Source organism: Nyctereutes procyonoides, unplaced genomic scaffold, assembly GCF_905146905.1.
Source record: "Nyctereutes procyonoides isolate TBG_1078 unplaced genomic scaffold, NYPRO_anot_genome, whole genome shotgun sequence".
In the NCBI taxonomy this organism is placed as follows: Eukaryota; Metazoa; Chordata; class Mammalia; order Carnivora; family Canidae; genus Nyctereutes; species Nyctereutes procyonoides.
In genome coordinates this window covers 8,584,511-8,603,761 of record NW_026575147.1, presented here as the reverse complement: position 1 = coordinate 8,603,761, position 19,251 = coordinate 8,584,511, and the positions used below count along the sequence as shown (strand labels likewise).

General features: G+C 40.4%; 1 protein-coding gene across 1 annotated transcript in view; it reads right to left on the bottom strand.

Annotated features, from left to right (window-relative positions):
* Positions 1 to 19,251, bottom strand: part of M1AP (meiosis 1 associated protein) — a 79,428-nt gene that overhangs the window by 17,064 nt on the left and 43,113 nt on the right. Inside the window, exons 5-7 of the mRNA XM_055312364.1 lie at positions 6,902 to 7,075; positions 3,266 to 3,428; positions 1,957 to 2,098 (exon numbers count right to left, since the gene is read on the bottom strand). Of these exons, the coding sequence (XP_055168339.1) occupies positions 1,957 to 2,098; positions 3,266 to 3,428; positions 6,902 to 7,075 (479 nt within the window). The remainder of the gene's footprint in view (positions 1 to 1,956; positions 2,099 to 3,265; positions 3,429 to 6,901; positions 7,076 to 19,251) is intronic.

Genomic DNA, 19,251 nt, shown 5'->3' with positions numbered 1-19,251 from the left:
GAGGTGGAGTAAATAGTCAACTGAGCTGTGGGATGTATCTGTTGTCTCTGCTCTGCAAAGACAGGGGATGGGTGTTCTTCAGATAGGAAACAGGAACTCTGTGGGTGGGCCTAAAAGGGAGTGGGTTTTGAAACAGGAAAAAAGAAGCCTTCTGATAGTGAAAGAGATGTATTGCTGTGCTGGTCTGATCACCCATATGCTACTAGGTTAAACTGTTCTCCTATTTCCACTCACAGACCTGTCCTCGATTATATTTACAGTTGTTTTATCTTGCTTTGTAAGTGTTTCCTGCTCTTTTCTAAGTGTTTCTAAGTTATTTTTTTCCACTTTAGGAAATGGGCATCCACTTAGTTACTCCAATCAGAAACCAAGCAGTTGATACCTTCATCTTCCTCACTCCCTACAACCAATCCTTCACCAAGTCTGACTCTCTCTTTAAAGTATGTCTTTTTTGGGGGGGATCCCTGGGTGGCTCAGCAGCTTAGTGCCTGCCTTGGGCCCAGAGCCTGATCCTGGCGACCTGGGATGGAGTCCCATGTCGGGCTTCTGCATGGAGCCTGTTTTCCCTCTGCCTATATCTCTGCCTTTCTCTCTGTGTCTCTCATGAATAAATAAATAAAATCTTTAAAAAAAAAAGAATGTCTTTTTTAAATTAAATATTATTTATTTATTTGTTTGTTTATTTGAGAGAGAGGAACAGAGAGAGAGAGAGAGAGAGAGAGAGAGAGAGAGAATGAGAATACAAACAGAGGAAGGAGCAGAGAAGGAAGGAAGAGAGGGGGAAAGAATCTCAAGTAGACTGCCTGCTGAGCGGGGAGCCCGACTCAGGGCTCCATTCATGACCCTGAGACCACAATCTGAGCTGAAACCAAGAATCTGATGCTTAACTGACTGAGCCACCTGGGCACTCCTAAAATATTTCTTTAACTGGTGTACTTTTCTTGACTTCCAACATTCTAGTCCAAGTCATCAACATCTCTTGCCCAGACTATAGCAATAACCCTCCCACCTAATTTTATTGTTCTCATTCTTGCTTCTGCCAGTTATTTCCAATGTTTGGTGTAAGTAATCTTTTAAAAATTCAAATTGTCTCTCATGATTTCTTGTACTTAAAGTCTAAGGTCCTTAACTTGGCCTACAAAGTTTCGCATGATTTACCCCTGCTCACTTCTCCAGCCCACCTTTAGGCTCTCCTCCCTTGCTTTCTTTGTTTTAGTCACAGTGGTCTTTCTGTTCTTGATTCTTCTCTCAGCTCTTTCCTGCTTTGTTTGGGGTATTTGCACATGCCTTTTCTAGGCATGATCTTTCTGTCACCCTTCACCTGGCTAATTCCCACTCCCATAAACTGGCAGGTCTCAGTCTAAATGTCACTTTCACAGAGAGGCTTTCTGGCAGCAGCCTCTTCTTCATAAACTTCCCACAATAAGTATTGATATATATATAATTACATTTCATAATTATGTAATTTATATCTATATATATAAAATTATAAATGATATATTACGTATATATAAAATTCTGTCTCTTTTAATAACAGTATAAGTCTCTTGAGGTCATGGATAACATCTATCATGTTACCATTGACTACAGTTTAGCAAGATGTCTGGAACAGTCTAGGTGTCCTTCATTTAAGTAAACCATAATGCCCAGCCCGGTGTTAGAAAGAGAAGTGTTAATATATAGCCACTTATGGAAAATACCCTATTTCTGTTTAAATGTACAAAATTAGGGATTTTCAAGTTTAGTGTCATATAACTGAGTTCAGGAAGTATTCTCTATGGCATGAAACCAACGAAGGCAAGTCATATTTAATACACATTTCAGAATATTTCTAGTTTTTTCCTGTCCTCTTGAGAATTGGGACAGGTTTGGGATCAGAGCAGGATGAAGCTAGCTACTTTTCTGTGGTTAAGGCCTTAACACTCTTCTTCCTCACCTGGGGACATGGATACTCACCAGCAGGCTGTGACACAAAGCATGGAAATGCTGCTGATTTGTCTCCAGCTCATCCCAGTCCAGCTGCCAACAGCTTGTGGGTCTAAGGATGAAGGGCAGTCCATATGTCAATGACTCGCAGATTCCACTGGAATTTAGAGCCCTGGCAAGAGACAATGCAGCAAAAATCTCCTCAGTGATATCTAGAACCCTGACACCAGATCAGCTTAAATTCAGTTTATGTCAGTTTACTGTGAAATCCTTTGGGTTAGAGACTGAATTATTCACCTTAGCATGGCCAGCACCTAGCAAGGTATCTGGCACATAGCAGATTCTCAAAATCTGTTAATCAATGAATGAAGCATCACCATGAAGAGCCATCTAGACTCTGATGGATGTTTCTTCTCCTGAGCTCACTCCATTTTAAGTGACTTCTCTGAGGACACTTCCAGAATACCCCTGCTACAATAACCATGTAACATGACAGTATGCTAACCATCTGCATCCCAGTCCTGGCTATCCTGTGGCAAGGTGCTGATGAGAGAGATGCATTTAAGAAAGGGTGAATTGGGTGCCTGGGTGGCTCGGTCGGTTAGGTGTCTGACTCTTGATTTTGGCTTGGTCATGAGCTCACGGTCATGAAATTGAGCCCTGCATTGGGCTCCACACTGGGCATGGAGCCTGTTTAAGATCCATTCTCTCCCTCTCCCTCTGTCTCCCCCACTACCCGCTCACTCTCCTCTCCGAAAGAAAAAAAAACAGGAAAAATTTAAGAAAGTTCCCCAGTGCATCCATAGTCAAGCTTACTCATATACTTGTGCACAGGTACTCTGATAGGAACTAGGAAGCAGTAAAAGTGGTGGTCTTTGCCATCACTGCTAATTCTACCCAAGAACTGGTCCCTCTGGAAGCAGAATTCTAGTATTTAGAAAAATGGCAAGGCAGGAGTAGATCCTATCTATCCCCTTGTTCCTTGAAGGTCAGATCTCTGTCCTGATGCCTAAACACGGCAAGGTATTCAGTACACAGTTGTGGAATGCATTAACACTGCTGATCTTGTTTTTCTTTGTGTTCAGAGACTTTCTGGATTTCCAAATCTTCATCCAGGTTTCAGAATGTCCTACTGAGGCACATCTTCCACCATATGCCCATTTGTCTCCACATGTGGAGTAGCCTGATATTGCTCTTTCATTGCCATACCTGCAGTTTCTGCTTTGGAACTAACTCCCACTGCCTGGCACTTGGAGATGCCCTCTACCTCTGGACTTCCTAGCTGGAACCAGTAAGAACAAGCATTTGCACAGATTGGGGAAGTTCCCTTGTCCCATACTTGATCACCCGGAGCTTGTAACAAGAGGCTGATGACTGGGAGGCCATCTGGTAGAGTGTGCTGAAGTCTCCTTTGGGGTCATCCATTCTCAAGGAGCCATCAGCTGTGCCAGGGAGTAGGGACGGGCTGAGGAGTCGCTCTTGGAGATCACATTTCAGGCACACTACAATAAAAATGGCATTGGAGGAGGGATTGTTTGTCACAAGTTACCTCAGGCTATGTGAGTAAGAGACAACATCTGCTACCCATTCCACATCCACCAGGCAAGTAAGGCTTGGGAGGAGGCAGGGAATGGAAAGGGGAAAGTATGACTGGTCTGGAAAGACAGAGCAGGTCTGGACCTACAGTGTTGCTCAATACTATATCTAACTTGTTTTCTGGGTCTGATATGATTTTTACTTGTCTTATATCTGGGCTGGCTGAACAGTAGCCTCTTAGTGAGAGATCTGGCTTGTGATCCAGTCTGAGAGGAATATGGGCCCTCTGTGGAGGAGGCAACTAACACTATAATATGCAGAGCCCTTTGCAATCACAGATGGAAATCTTGCCTCTGCTGCTTCCCTGTGGCTAAGCTTTGGCAAGACTATAGGTCAGATGAAGGAAGAGTAGGAAAGCAGAAGTCAGGGAGTCAGCTGACAGCTATTGTTTCTCTGTGGGCTCTTGTAGGGACATTCAGGGGAGGGGGAGGAATAAGTTCCTGAAATGGTTTATTTTTTAATTCCCCAAAGAAACCTGAATGTAGAATCTTCTAGAGCATCACTGTGGCAACAGACAACCATTCTGAGGGGGCTTCACCTAGGTATGAATTATTCATCAAGGTATTATGTTTTTCTGTATTAAGATTCTGCTCTGGGAGGTGGGTACATTCACATGCCACAGTGTGCAATGTTCTATTGCACTAGGCTTTTGAAGCCTTGATACTACAATTTTTTTTCAATAAAAATGGTATACATACAGGTTTGAATACTGTTAACGAACATGAAGTAAAAACGAAAGCAGAAAAAATATAGAAGAATAAATATGATGGCAGAATAGATGTCAGATCCAGCTGGCCCAGCAACTAGACATAGACATTAACTTTGGGTGAGACAGTCTTAGCTGCTATGTCTTGGAGCCCAGGAAGTCAGTAGGAGTGACTCGGCCTAGGACTCAACTCTCCTCCTTTCCTTGGTGCCTGACTTCTCCATTGTTAGATCTCTGGGCTTTAGGGCTGGAGAGCTGTGTTCATCTGGCTGAGATTCTCCATGCTGGTTGCAATAAGAATCACCTCTTTATTAAGGAAATTTTATCTTTTTATATTTTAAAAGATACTGATGTTTGGGCCCTACTGCACACTAGTGAAATTGGGATCTTTGGAGATGGAAGCCAGATCCTGGTGTATTTTTAAAAGTCCCTTGTGTGATTCTTACTGTAGCCATGGCTGAGAACTACTGGAACTGAAGTCTCGACAGTGTGCCAAGGCTGCGAAAGCTGTCTTAGCAGGACTAGAATCTAAAATCAGGTGTGCTTCTCGCCACCCTGAACCCAGATGCTGAGGTGGCAGACTCCAAACCCATGAAACAAGAAAAGACACTCATCTGAAGCTGACTGTGCTCTCTGTCAGGAGGCCTCTGAGGGAAGCACTGAAGAGCAGGCTGAAGGGCCCTGGGCAGTTACAGAAGCAGGTGGAGTGGGTGGAGAACCTTGTAAGGAGTCAGAGTGAACATCTGAGGAGCAGTCCTCAAAAGATTCTAGAGTAGGAAAGCTCAGGGTTCTCTATTGTTTTGTTTCCTTTTTTATAGTGAGCCGTTATTTCCAGAAATACAGTGTAGTCATGTATCAGTTTTTTTTTTTAAACAATGGACAACTACAGTATGGTCTTTATTGTAGTTGTATAAACTCTCAGATGGGTCACATGCACCCTGGAGAAGGGCTACTTTCCCCAGATCTCACTCCAATTGCGCCCGAGCATCTGGACTCCAGTGTAGGCCTCCCTAGTAGAAGAGCTGATGAGTCTGGATCTAAGTTCCACCATACGCCCTGAAGACCTGCAAATTTCCAAAAAAATAACTGCAGATGGAGATAAACATTCTGGGCTGACCCTGGTGCCATGGAAAGAGGAAGGGGGAAGGTAGAGAAGTTCTCCACTACTCCATGAGCAAGTGCTGTGTAACAGCTGAAAAAAGGCTGGTTGCAGGAGTTCCTGGCCTTTGAGAACCCCAGCCTTCCATATGAGAGAAGTGCTCAGCATGAGGCAGCATCTTTGTTTATAAATGCCCAGCATGAGGCAGGTTGTGTAGTAGGTAAGGGTCCAGGTTCTGGAGGCAGATAGACCTGGGTTTGATGAACATTTTCTGGGCTTACTATAATCAAATGTCCAAAATATGGATTTCTAATCTTAAGAATTAATGGGCTCTGGAGTTGCCTAGCCTCAGATTCTGCTATTAATTTTTCTGTGGAGTCCTAGGGAAATGTTTAATTTCTCTAAGTCTCAGTTTTCTCATCTGTAAAACAAGGAGATATGTTTAATTGATTCTAAGACACATTCCCCCCTCCCCCCACCACACACACATACTAACATCTCTACATATGTCTTACAATTGTCATTGGCCAGGCACACACTCCTAACAATTACCACTTTAACTTCTCAGTAAGGATAAAACAATATTTCTTAGTGATAGAAAGCACCGAGTCATGTTTAATTGGTAGTCTTTTTCTTCCTTAGTGGTACATAAAGTAATGGTGTATCTCATAACTGATAGCATCTCAGATTCAATGACATATGGTAATAGTACCTGTTTCACGGTGGTGGGGGGAGATGAAATAGGATAATGCAGGAAAGGAGGTAACATACTGCGTGGGGGAAAAATAGATATGGAGTGGATTCCAGAAGATGGGTAGGGAAGAATCAGCACCATCAGCCTTGAACAAAAGGAATGGAAAGAAGGTCCAGGGAAGAAGATTTACACACCAGTGAAAGACAGGTTGAAATCAAGGTAAGTCATTAAAGGCATCCCAGGCCTTAGGTTGAAATGGGGGTATGGAGAAGGGTCAGAAGGTAAGGATCTGATGGCTATCTGCAGAAAGGACCACCATGTGTCCTCCCCTTTGGGGGTGGGAATCTGTACCCTGTTTTTCTCATTGAACTCCCACCTCTACTAGCTGGGCTACTAGTTGTCCTCTGTGGGGCCTGCCTCTGTAGTTGCTTTAGTTTACCTCAATTTGGTGTCTTCCTATCCAGAAGTCCTCATTTAATCTTGGTTCTTTACTTTCTCACAGGCCCTCTTGATATTGTTTAAATACCAGCATGCCTCAAGTTATTATGTCAACAATATACTACAATTCAAAATGAAAAACTTGAGTAAAACATATGATTCACTGTGCTCTTCTTTAGTTTAGGTGCTCCCCAATTATTGAGGTATCTAAGTCTTTGCTCCCAAACTAACTGGCCCTTGCAGTCTGGGCTTAATTAGGTTCAGTTTCTTACTGTGGTTACTTTTTAGAAATTCTTTTCTTACTCCTTGTGCTTATACTGCACAGCCTCCTCCAGTCCCTAAACCTCAACTACAGTGTATTCTGATGACTCACAAATCTAGAGTCTTAATCTGAGACTAGGATAATCATAGCCTATATAATGTGTCTTTTGAGGGTGTGTACTTGAATCATCTTTGGCACTGGAAATGTTGCTGAAACACCGTGAAGGAAGAAGAAGATGGATATGTTCTTGGTCCGTTCCACTGTAATGTAGCCAGGCTTTAAAGAAAATCTCCATGCTGACAACATCATTGTCTATAGTCTGAAGGTCAATGTCAGTTCCCAGGATAGAACTCTCTGCAGAAGAAAGGAATTAGTTGGTAAAATTTTTAATTCTTTAATTGTACACCTTGAAAAATGTAAACATTTAAATGCATCTATCTTTTGACCTATCAATTCTATCCTTAGATAACTCGCTTAGAGGCATTCTTAGATAGTACACATGGACACATATGCAAAGATGTTCAGTACAGCATTATTGTAATAACAAATAATCAAAACCTCAAACAGGAAGCAATTCAAATATCCATCAATAGGAGAATGTTTAAATAAATTATAGCACACTCAACCTTTGGAGAATTACGAAGCTGTTAACAAACAAAATAAAAAATATACTGGCAGGGAAAGTTAAGAGACAGTAAATGGATAATGAATAAAGAAAATTGTAGGGAAGCCTGGGTGGCTCAGGGTTTGATTGTCTGCCTTTGGCTCAGGGCCTGATCCTGGATTCCTGGGATTGAGTCCCGCATCGGGCTCCCTGCATGGAGCCTGCTTCTCCTCCCTCTGCCTGTGTCTCTACCTCTCTCTCTCTGTGTGTCTCTCATGAATAAATAAATAAAATATTTTTTTTAAAAAGAAAGCTATAGAACAGATGTATATTATGAACCATTTACATAAAAATAAAATAAATAAAAATGAAACCCTTGGCCTAAGTACATATATATGTATGTAAATGCCTTTTACAAAGGTCTGGAAGGCTACCATCAAACTGTTAATGGTGGGCAGGAGTGGAAACAGGACAGAGTTCTGAAATATGTTTCTTTTTTATTATTCATACTTCTTTTGTTTGAATTTTATTGTATTTTAAAAACACTCTGGAATACAAAAGTAGCCCAAAAATAATACAGCAATGCAAGTTAAATATTTTGTTAACAAGGGGGAGCTTTAGCTTCTTCAGCTCTTATTTATTTTTAAAGACTTTATTCATTTATTTGAGAGAGTGAGAGAGCACAAGCAAGGGGAACAGCAGAGGGAGAGGGAGAAGCTGAGCATGGAGCCCAATGCGGGCTTGATCCCAGGACCCCAAGACTGTGACCCAAGTCAAAGGCAAATGCTTAACCGACTGAGCCATCCAGGCGCTGCTTCTTCAGTTCTTGTTTCACAGTAAAAGTGTATTCAATTATTACTTCTGCTATAAAAAAACAAATTTTTTAAAAAAGTAAAAGAAAAAAATGGTGCATCCCTGGGCTTTACCTTGGACACAGAGTCTACAAATTTGTCATTGGCATGCTGTAACTCACAAGTGTGATTAGCAGCCAGGAAGACAGGAATAGTCTGTGATTTGTTTCCAAATCTGAGTGAATGGAACTGGGTATGTGGAGGGGATGAGGTTTTGCTGGTCTACTTCCTACTTTAGGCAACACTTGCTCAGGAACTGCGGTCTGGGTCTGCAGGTAAAGGTTATCAGTAAAAGCCAAATATAAGGTAGTAGAGGAAGCCCAGAGAGAGGAAATGAGCCAAGAGCTGGAAAGAAACCGAAGAGGAACCTGATTTTTTTTTTTTTTTTTTGCCTTACCATGAGGGACTCTCTGAAATACTTTTACAAAGAGCCTAAGAAAATTGATGAATTAACTTCTGTGTATGACTCATAGACCCCAGGGAGAAGGCTGGTTTATTTCTAGAACGACATTCCTGAGGACAAGGCAGCAGAGGTGGCAGTCTCTCCACAGGGAACAAAGGGCTTCAGTCCAGCGTGTTGGTACCCACATAGGAGAGGTGTGGTGAGACTCAGATGACTTCATGTCATATTTAATGACTTATTCTGTGGATGAAAAGGGGCTCTAAACGCATTTCTCTTTGGCCAGTATGATTAAAACTCTGACATCTTCCATGAACATACTGAGGATTCGTTAGCAAAGTATTTCATTCATTCCATCAAGCAGCAATTTTATTATGTACTATATAAAAAATGAAATATTGCAGAAGGTACAAAGATTATATGATATTCTTTTCCTTTAAGGAGTTTTTTTTTTTTTATTTACGATAGTCACAGAGAGACAGAGAGAGAGGCAGAGACACAGGCAGATGGAGAAGCAGGCTCCATGCCCCAGGAGCCTGACGTGGGATTCGATCCCGGGTCTCCAGGATCGCGCCCTGGGCTAAACCGCTGCGCCACCCAGGGATCCCTCCTTTAAGGAGTTTATAAAGCTACATTATTGACCATTCCTCCTCAAACTGTCATCTGCCACATTATGCTTTAGGTACTGATAAATATAAAGTCACTGCCCAAGAAATGTCTTCATGAGCAAAGAGAAAGTATCTTTTTAATAATGTGAATTTTGTTTTGTCACAGGCAAAAGGAGAAGTAATTTAATTTTTCTGAGACTGAGGCCTGGACTTCAGTTTGAGTAACAAGTAAGGAAAGAACTGAATCCAGAGAACTTCAGTGAGGCAAAATCATCCTTAAAGCATAAGAAGGCAGATAAAGAACGAAAGAAATGGAATTGAGTGAAGGATCTCTGGAAGTGGAGAGGATAATATGGTTTAGAGTTCAAACAACAGACTTTTGCAGAAGAGAACTAAGTGTTTCTTTTCTTTTTCCCCAGGGAAAGGGTAGATTAGAAACTCCTAGCATGGCAGTATAAGGAGATCACAGCAAAGTGATCTCCTACCAAAACCTTGGAAATAGAAAAATAGGACTTTCCTCAGATAGTTAAACTACAATATCAACACAGAGTGGTAAGGTCACTGAAAAACAGTAATCTTAATAAAAGGGAATGGCTTACTGACCAGAGCAAGATTTGGCTATAGCCTATGGATGGGACTGGCTTTATACAAAAAATGAATGTGTCCATTAGCAGGGAAGTGGGTTGGCCAGAAATGGAGCACAGATAAGGGTAGCAACAGGAGAATGCAGAGGCTGCACTCATCCAAGTGTAGCTCAGAGGAGAGGGCATGCTGGCTTAATGGCATGTCCTGAAGGCAGGATGTGTTTATCAAGTCTCTGCTGTTCTTGGTATTATGGTAGTTATGGTTCTCGTCTAAGACATTCCAGCTTATACTGTGGTCTTGAGCTTGGTAGGGTGAGTCTATCTCTGAGATGCTACTGAGAAAATAAACTTTCTGATCCTGCAAAGCTGAAGAACCATGCCTGAAACATGCCTTTATGAAGGAAAATGCCAGCCTTCCCTGTAGAAACCCCATCAATGTTCCTGAAATTTTTTCCAACTTCTTAACCTACAGTTTCTTGGGAGAGCCACAGAGCTTTATCCTTTGCAAAAATTTTCAGGTAATTTCCATAGAAACTCAGTGCTTCAGATTTGAGTCCACAGTTTTGCAAGCTCAGAAGGAAGTCAGCAGCTTCTCAGGGACAGTAACATTGTCCAAACTAAAGACTAATGTGGAAACCAGAACACACTAGAGAGAGAACTTTTTAATTCATTTTTCTCTGTCACTGGTTCAGGCATTCCTTTCCTTATGCTTGGATCATGCTGTCCTATCAACTCCATTCCTCCTCTAGTACTTTTTTTTTTTAAGATTTTATTTATATCAGAAAGACACACAGAGAGAGGCAGAGACACAGGCAGAGGGAGAAGCAGGCTCCTTGTGGGGAGCCTGATATGGGACTTGATCCCAGGACCTCAGGATCATGACCTGAACCAAAGGCAGATGCTCAACCACTGAGCCACCCAGCCGCCCCCTTCTAGTACTTCTTAGGTACTATTACCAGTTAATTTTTTTAAAACATGGTTTCATCAGTTCCCTCCTTTACTAAAGAGCACATACTGCCTTCCTTGGTCATTTTCTTTATTCCCCTCACTCATCCTGTTCAGTTGGTTCTAGTCATTATTCCTTAAACACCCCACTCTTCCCTTCTGTAATGGCTCATAGGGTTCTTCCACAACCCTGCCTGTTGAGATCCTATATGCCCATTCAAATCCCCTAGCTCAGTAGCTAGCTTAGAGTTGAAGCTTAGCAAATGCCTGTTGCGTTCAACAATTGCTCCCCCTCCTCAGCTCTCCTTACTTTTTCCTGTAACTCTTCTGCTTCAACTAAATTAGTCTCCTTGCCACATGACTTCCTTCCTTCCTTCCTTAGTGCTTTTATTACTCTGTCAATCCATGGCTTACTCCTCCCTCCAAACTCAACTCCAAACTGACTCTGACCCAGAAGTTATGCTTAATTATATCCTCCGTTATTTGGGTTTAATCAGCACCTCTTGGGTATCTGTGGGCTTCATTTGGGCAATACTAACTACACTTGCTAATCTGTTTCTTCAGAAGGATTTTCTTCTCTTTCCGTGAGTTTATGAAAAGCAGTGAGATTACTAGAGCAGGGTTTGAATCACAACTTGAAAGTTACTGGTTATGTGACTCTGGACAAAGTGGGAATAGTACAACCTATTTCATAGTTGTAGTGAGGCATAAGAAGTGAGATGATTATGTATGGCATGTGTAGGTCCAACAAATGGCACTTTCTTCCTTTTCTCTCATCAACAAAATGATTTACCCTTATAGGATAAGAATGTGCTTTCCTTTTCTTAACATTTCCTCCTCATCACTTCTCTTGGCAACTGCTTTCTCCCTACCACTAACATATGTAAGAACACTAAGGTATAGAACTGAGTTCCTCACAAATATAACAAAATATGACAAACTTGGGGAATGGGGAATATATTTGTCACTTCTCAGATGTTGAAGAGCAGCTCCTACCTTGACTGGCAAGCAGGGCACTGGGCACAGAATAAGATAGGTGCCACTGACCATATGAAATAGGAAGGTTACCGGAGTGAGTGTGGCTCTTAGTGTTTGGGTGGCGAGGGCAAGGAAGGACTGGTTCACTGCAGCCAAGCTAAAGCCAGCATTTGCATTCAGTGTTTAGACTTGCTCTGCCCTCCTGTGGCCACAAATAGTGACATCTTTTACTGAGCTCTTATGGATGAGCCACAGTAATAGGAAAAACTAAGAGAGCCAAATGATTGAAAACAAAGTAATGCCTAAAGCAGTCCTTCTCAGAATTCAACCCTAAAACAAGGTTACAAAATGGAAATGTGTTTAATATAGGAGAATGTAACACTTCAACACACATAGACTATCTAAACTAGAGATCTAGGAAAATGATGCTCTAGCTCAGTCCTGTAGATCCTCCCCAGTCCTACAAAGGCCCTGACCTATAGGCCAGGCCTGTTCCTTTCCAAATGGCCCTCATATGGCCTGTCCTCGAGCAAGATGGGCTCTAGGGGTCCTGGTAACCTCTTGAAATTGTATACAATTCCATCTGTATGTGTATATGTATTTTCTAATAGAGTAGAGGAGGAGGGACAGGCCCTTAGCTTTTATCAGAGTCTCTAGAATGCTGTGATTACAAAAAGGCCAAGAGCCACTGCAAAACTACGGAATCACAATTATAATTAGCCCAGGGAGGCTAATTATCTTAGTCTCCCTGGGCCAGTTTGCAATCAGTGTTGTCCAGCTTCTGAATACAGGAATACAGGATGTTAATACCTAGGATAAGTAATCAGAGTGGACAAAGTTTGCTCAGGAACAACTGTGCAGAGTCATCTAACTACTGTCTTCAAATCAGTGATGACTTGAGGATAATCCCCAACAGCTCACAATGTTGGGGGCAGCCTTCAGCCTGGCTTGTCTTTCTGAGCTCATGTGCCTCACTAAGGCTTGGATCCTAGGAAAAAGGAGAAGAGCCTTGAAAGGAGGTAGCAGGGCAGTGATGATTATGGTGGTGCAGACTCTCTTTGAGAAGTGAGTGCAAGACTGACCAAGTCATGACCATCTTCCTAGGGTTCTAATCTTCAAGAGAGGCAAAACATCACTAGAACTGTAATGAGAATAGAGAGACTTTATTTCCCAGAACTCTTCTCAGGAAGAGTAGTGATGTCATTCATTCATTCATTCATCCTTTCATTCATTTTATTTGTCATTCAAATAATTATTTATTTAGTGCCTTCGGGATCCCTGGGTGGCGCAGCGGTTTGGCGCCTGCCTTTGGCCCAGGGCGCGATCCTGGAGACCCGGGATCGAATCCCACATCAGGCTCCCGGTGCATGGGGCCTGCTTCTCCCTCTGCCTGTGTCTCTGCCTCTCTCTCTCTTTCTGTCTGTGACTATCATAAATAAATATTAAAAAAAAAAACAAAAAAAAATATCTTTTGAATTATCCATTCATGTCTTTTGTCCATTTTTTCTGTAGGGTTTTTGGTCTTTCTCCCCTTTTAATTTTTATTATTATTTATTTATTTAAGAGATTTTATTTATTTATTTGAGATATCTTGAGAAAGCAAGAGAGGGAGAGAGAGAGAGAGAGAGAGAGTGTGAGCACGAGGTGGGGGTGTGAGGGCAAGGGGCAGAAGGAGAGGAAGAAGAAGGCTCTCCACTGAGCAGGGAGCCTGATGCAGGGCTCAATCCCAGGACGCTGGGATCCGGACCTGAGCCGAAGGCAGACCTTTGACTGAGCCATCCAGGTGTCCTTCCCTGAAGTTTTTAAGTGTCCTTTTTATATTAGAGATATTAGCCCTTCCTCTCCACATCCCCACTGCCCCTAAGATATAAATTGCAAATACTTTCTCATAGTTTTTTAGTTGTCTTTTGATTTTATTTATGGTGTCTTTTGCCATGCCATATTTTTATTTTGCTATATTTTTATTTTATGTAGTTAAATAAATTACTGCATGTGGATTTTGAATCACAGGTAGAGAACTTTCCCTATCCTAAGATTATAAAGAAATTCACCACATTTTCTTTTACTACTCTTTAAAATATTATTCTTTACATTTAGGTCCCTGGTCCACTTGGAATACTTTCTAGATGGTAACCAGTTGCCCCAGCACCACTTTTGGAACAAGTCCATCTTTGCCTTTGTAATTTGAGAGGCTGCCTTTATCCTATACTAAATTTATATCTGTACTTGTGTCTATTTCTGTCCCAAATCAGTCCCTGTATTGTGCTAACTAGTGTTCCAGTGGTTAGGTATATCATGGGGTTGATTTCAGATGGGAAAGTAGCCAGATTATCCAAGGTTGGTGGGAGTAACAAAGATCATTTGCCAAGTAACGCAGGGATGTGTGTATCTGTAAGTGTTAGGGGATGAAAAGGAGAAAGGAGGAAGAAAGAAGAGTTGGGATTTTTTTTTTTTTATTTATGATAGTCACAGAGAGAGAGAGAGAGAGGCAGAGACACAGGCAGAGGGAGAAACAGGCTCCATGCACTGGGAGCCTGACGTGGGATTCGATCCCGGGTCTCCAGGATCGCGCCCTGGGCCAAAGGCAGGTGCCAAACTGCTGCGCCACCCAGGGATCCCCGAAGAGTTGGGATTTAATCAAAGAATTTTAAGTCATAGTCTCGTAAAGACAGAAATGATAAGGCACTTGAGCTTACTGAAGTGAATATAATATAGAAAAGGAAGTAAAAAGAAAGAATCAAACTGATCAACAGTGAAGGGGGCCTTCCAGTCTGGTTGGGTTCTAATTTTCTTATAAATAATATTTATAAACTTGAGATAATATATGTAAAAAAAATAAAACAGCTACTTCAGGCCTGTGGAGACTGAACAAAGGTAGACTTCAGAGAGGAACAGAAACATGGGAGTAAGTGATCAGTAAAGAATGAGTTCCCCTGATGGTGGCCTCAGTTGTAACAGTGTGAACTTGATTCAATAGAAAGGCTTTCATCTTTCACTGGCCTTACCAGGGGAAGGAGCTAGGGGCAAAGACAGCCTCCAGAAAGTGAGGAAGAAATTCAAGAAAGGAGGGAGACTGAGAACCCTAAATTATATGTTTAAAACTCAATGCAGGCACCTTGCTGACCCTTGCACTAGTCATGTATGAGACAAATTGAAAGTAGCTCATAGTTTAGGCTTAAAGAATGCAACTGAGATCTGAGTCCCTGACTACTGCAGGCCATGACATGTTGCAGTTTGGATCTAAAAAGTTAGCTGTCTACCAAAACATTTTTCAGGGTAATAGAGTAGAATCCAGAGTCCCTATAACAACATTCACAAAATACAACCCAAGTGTTTTTGGCATACAGTCAGAAAATGTGATCCAGTTTCAAAAGAAAATACAATCAACAGATGCAAACACCAAGATGATAAAGGTATCAGACTTACCAGACAAAGATTTTAAAGCAGTATAATTATATAATTATACACATAAACTATAATTATGCTCAATGAGGAGTAGAAAATAGGTTCATAATGAATGAAAAGAAATATCAGGGAAATAGAAAATATTAAAAAAGAATAATGTGGAAATTTTAGAACTGAGAAATACAGTATCTGAACAAGAAAATTCACTGCATGGGCTTAATAGAATGGAGATGAGAGATGAGAGGCAATGAACTTAAAAATAGGTCAATGGGGATAATTTAATCTACAAAAGAGAAAGAAAAAAGTTTGAACAAAACAAAACCAACCACAGAAACTTAGAAAACTGTAAAACAATTTTAAAAGGTTTAACATGCAGGATAATTTGGAGTCCCAGAAAAAGAGACAGAAGGGAATGAGATGGAAAAATTATTGGAGGAGATGATGGCAGGAAATTTCCCAAATTGAAGCAAGTATATAAATTTATAGGTTGTGATATTGTAGCTTATAAGAAGAAATAAATATTTGGTCTTTGTCCTGTTTCTGGCAGAGCTCATAAAACCTTTGGAATTTCCGTGATAAGAGCAATAAAGGTTATCTTTTGTCATGTTAATGAGGCAACTTTTGGAAAGTACCTAAGGATAGAGTCAGTTGCCAGAGGAGTCAATCAACCTTCAGGTTACACTGTGGCCTCTGGGGAGGAGAAAGGAATCACCCAGAAGCTGAATCAATTGCCAATGGCAATTGGACAGCCACATGCAGAAGAAATGAAACTGGACCATTTCCTCACACCATACAAAAAATACTCAAAATGGATGAAAGACCTAAACGTGAGACAGGAGGAATCTATCAAAATCCTAGAGAACACAGGCAGCAACCTCTACCTTGGCCCCAGCAACTTCTTGCTAAACACATCTCCAAAAGCAAGGGAAACAGGCAAAAATGAACTATTAGGACTTCATCAAGTAAAAAGCTTTTGCACAGCAAAGGAAACAGTCAACAAAAGCAAAAGACAACCAGCAGAATGGGAGAAGATATTTGCAAATGTCTTGTCAGATAAAGAACTATAAAGTTCTTACCAACTCAAACTATATAGAACTTACCAACTCAACACCCAAAGAACAAATAATCCAAACAAGAATGGGCAGAAGACATGAACAGACATTTCTCTAAAGAAGACATACAAATGGCCAACAGACACATGAAAAAATGCCCCTGTTATCAGTTGGCATCAGGGATGTGGAGAAAGGGGAACCCTCTTACACTGTTGGTGGAAATGTAACCTGGTATAGCCACTCTGGAAAACTGTGGAGATTCCTAAAAAATATTGAAAATAAAGTTACTCTATGACCCAGCAATTGCACTACTGGGTATTTACCCCAAAGATACAAATGTAGTGATCTGAAGGGGCATCTGTACCCCAATGTTTATAGAAGCAATGTCCACAATAGCCAAACTATGGAAAGAGACCAGATGTACATCGAAAAATGAATGGAGAGAGAAGATGTGGTACAATGGAATACTATTTAGCCATCAAAAAAAGAAATCTAGCCATTTGCAATAATGTGGATGGAACTAGAGGATATTATGATAAGTGAAATAAATCAATCAGAGAAAGACAATTATCATATGATCTTACTTACATGTGTAATTTAAGAAACAAAACAGATGAACATAGGGGAAGGGAAGGAAAAATAAAACAAGATGAAATCAGAGAGGGAGACAAACCATAAGAGACTCTTAATCATGGGAAACAAACTGAGGGTCACTAGAGGGGAGGGGTTGGGAGATGGGGTAACTGGGTGATGGACATTAAGGAGGGCACGTGATGTAATGAGCACTGCATTATTATATACGACTGATGAATCACTGACCTCCACACCTGAAAGCAATAATACATTATATGTTAATTGAATTTAAATAAAATAAAATAGTTAATGGCCAATGATTTAATAAATTGAGCCCATGTAATGAATTCCCCATAAAACCCCTAAAAAGATGTGGTTCAGAGAGCTTCTGAGTTGATGAACACATAAAGATTTGGGGAGATTGGCATGCTGGGAGAGGGCATGAAAGCTCTGATCCTCTGTTCACACACTGTGTCCTATTCATTTCTTTTATTGGGCTGTTCCTGAATTCTATCTTTCTATAATAAAATGGTAACCTAGTAAATAAAATGTTTCTCTGAGTTCTGTAAGCCTCTCTAACAAATTTATCAAATCCAAGGGGATGGTCATTGGAACTTCTGATCTATAGCTGATCAGTCAGAAGCACAGGTGACATAGGGACTTGTGATTGGTATCTGGTGTGTTCTTGGATGCATGTGAACATGTGTGAGATTTTTCTGTGGGACTGAGCCCTTAATTTGTGGATCTGATGCTATCTCTGGATAGTGCCAGAATTGAGTTAAGTTTTAGGACATCCAGCTGGTGTAGGAGAACTGCTTGTTGTGGGAAAATGCCCCACACATTGAAATTGGGTACAGAATGGTTATAAATCCAAGAAGCTCAGTGAAACCTAAGTAAGAAATCTGTGCCTAGTCACATCATTGTAAAGCTGCTGAAAAACAAACATAAAAGCAAAATTCATAAAAGTTGCCAAATGATCCTTTATATACAGGAGAAAATGATTCAAAAACTGTGATTTTTAACCAGAAACCATGGAAGTGCAAAAGATAGTGGAAAAACATTTTTACCATGCTGAAAGAAAAAAAAATTCTGTCAACCTAAAATTTTATATATAAGAAACATACTCTTCAAGAATGAAGGTGAAATATGCATTTTCAGATAAATAACAATTAAGAGAATTTGTCACCATCAGAACTAGCTACAAGAAATACAAAAATTCTTTGAGCTGAAGGACATAATATCCAAAGGAAACTTGGACCTTCAGGAATGAATGAAGAGCACTGGAAATGAAAAGACTATTTTTCTCTTAGTTTCTTTAAAATACACATGATTGTTTAAAGCAAAATTTATAATACTGTCATGTGTAATTTATACTGTAGATGTAATACACATGGAAACTCAACATAAAAGACAGTGTGTGTGTGTATGAAGGGGATAAATGGACCTACATGGCTGCAAAGTTTCTATATTTTACATGAAGTGGTACTATATTCTAAGCAGGTTGCAGAAAAGTTTAAAAATATCTTTTAATCTCTATAAGGTTTCTACATTTTATGTAAAATATTATAATCTTGTTTTATTTTAATTTTTAAAAAAGATTTTATTTATTTATTTGAGAGAGAGAGCATGGGCATGAGAGAGAGATCACAAGCAGGGAGGAGGGTAGAGGGAGAAGCTGATTCCCAGCTAGGCAGGGAGCCCAATGCAGGACTCCATCCTAGGGCCCCGGGATCATGACCCGAGCCAAAGGCACATGTTTAACTTACTGAACCACCCAGGTGCCCTTATTTTATTTTTTTTAAGTGGCCTCTACATCCAACATAGGGCTCAAACTCACAATCCTAAGATCAAGAGTCTTATGTTCCACTGATTAAGCCAGCTAGGTGCCTTAAAATTTTGTAATCTTGGGGCTTCTATGTTTTACATGAAGTGGTACTATACTGACTCTGAGTAGACTGTGAAAAATTAAGGACCTGTAACAATCTCTAGAGAAGCCACTAGAAAGTAATGCAAGGAAATATAGCTAAATGACAAAATATAAATTAAAACGGAATTCTAAAAATTTTCAATAATCTAAAAAAATGGGAAAGCAGGGAAAAGGTAAACAAAAACCAGAGAAGACAAAAAATAAAATGGTATACCTAAATCCAACCATATCAATACTTATGGTAAATGTTAATGGACTATATACTCCAAATAAAAGGCAGAGATTAGCAGAATGGATAAAAAGCAAGACCCAATTACATGCTGTCATAAGAGATACACTTTAGTATAAAGACACAAATAGTTTGAAACAAACGGATGAAAAAAGATGAACCATAAACACAGTAAGACCGAAGAAAAATAAAAACATGTCATACAAAAATTTGTTTATGGATATTTGCAGCAGTTTTCATCACAACAGTCAAAAACTGGAAACAATGGAAACATCCATTAACAGGAGAATGGTTAAACAAAATGTGGCATATTCATACAATATATTACCAATCAGCAATAATAAGAAACTACTGGTGTAAACAACATGGTTTAA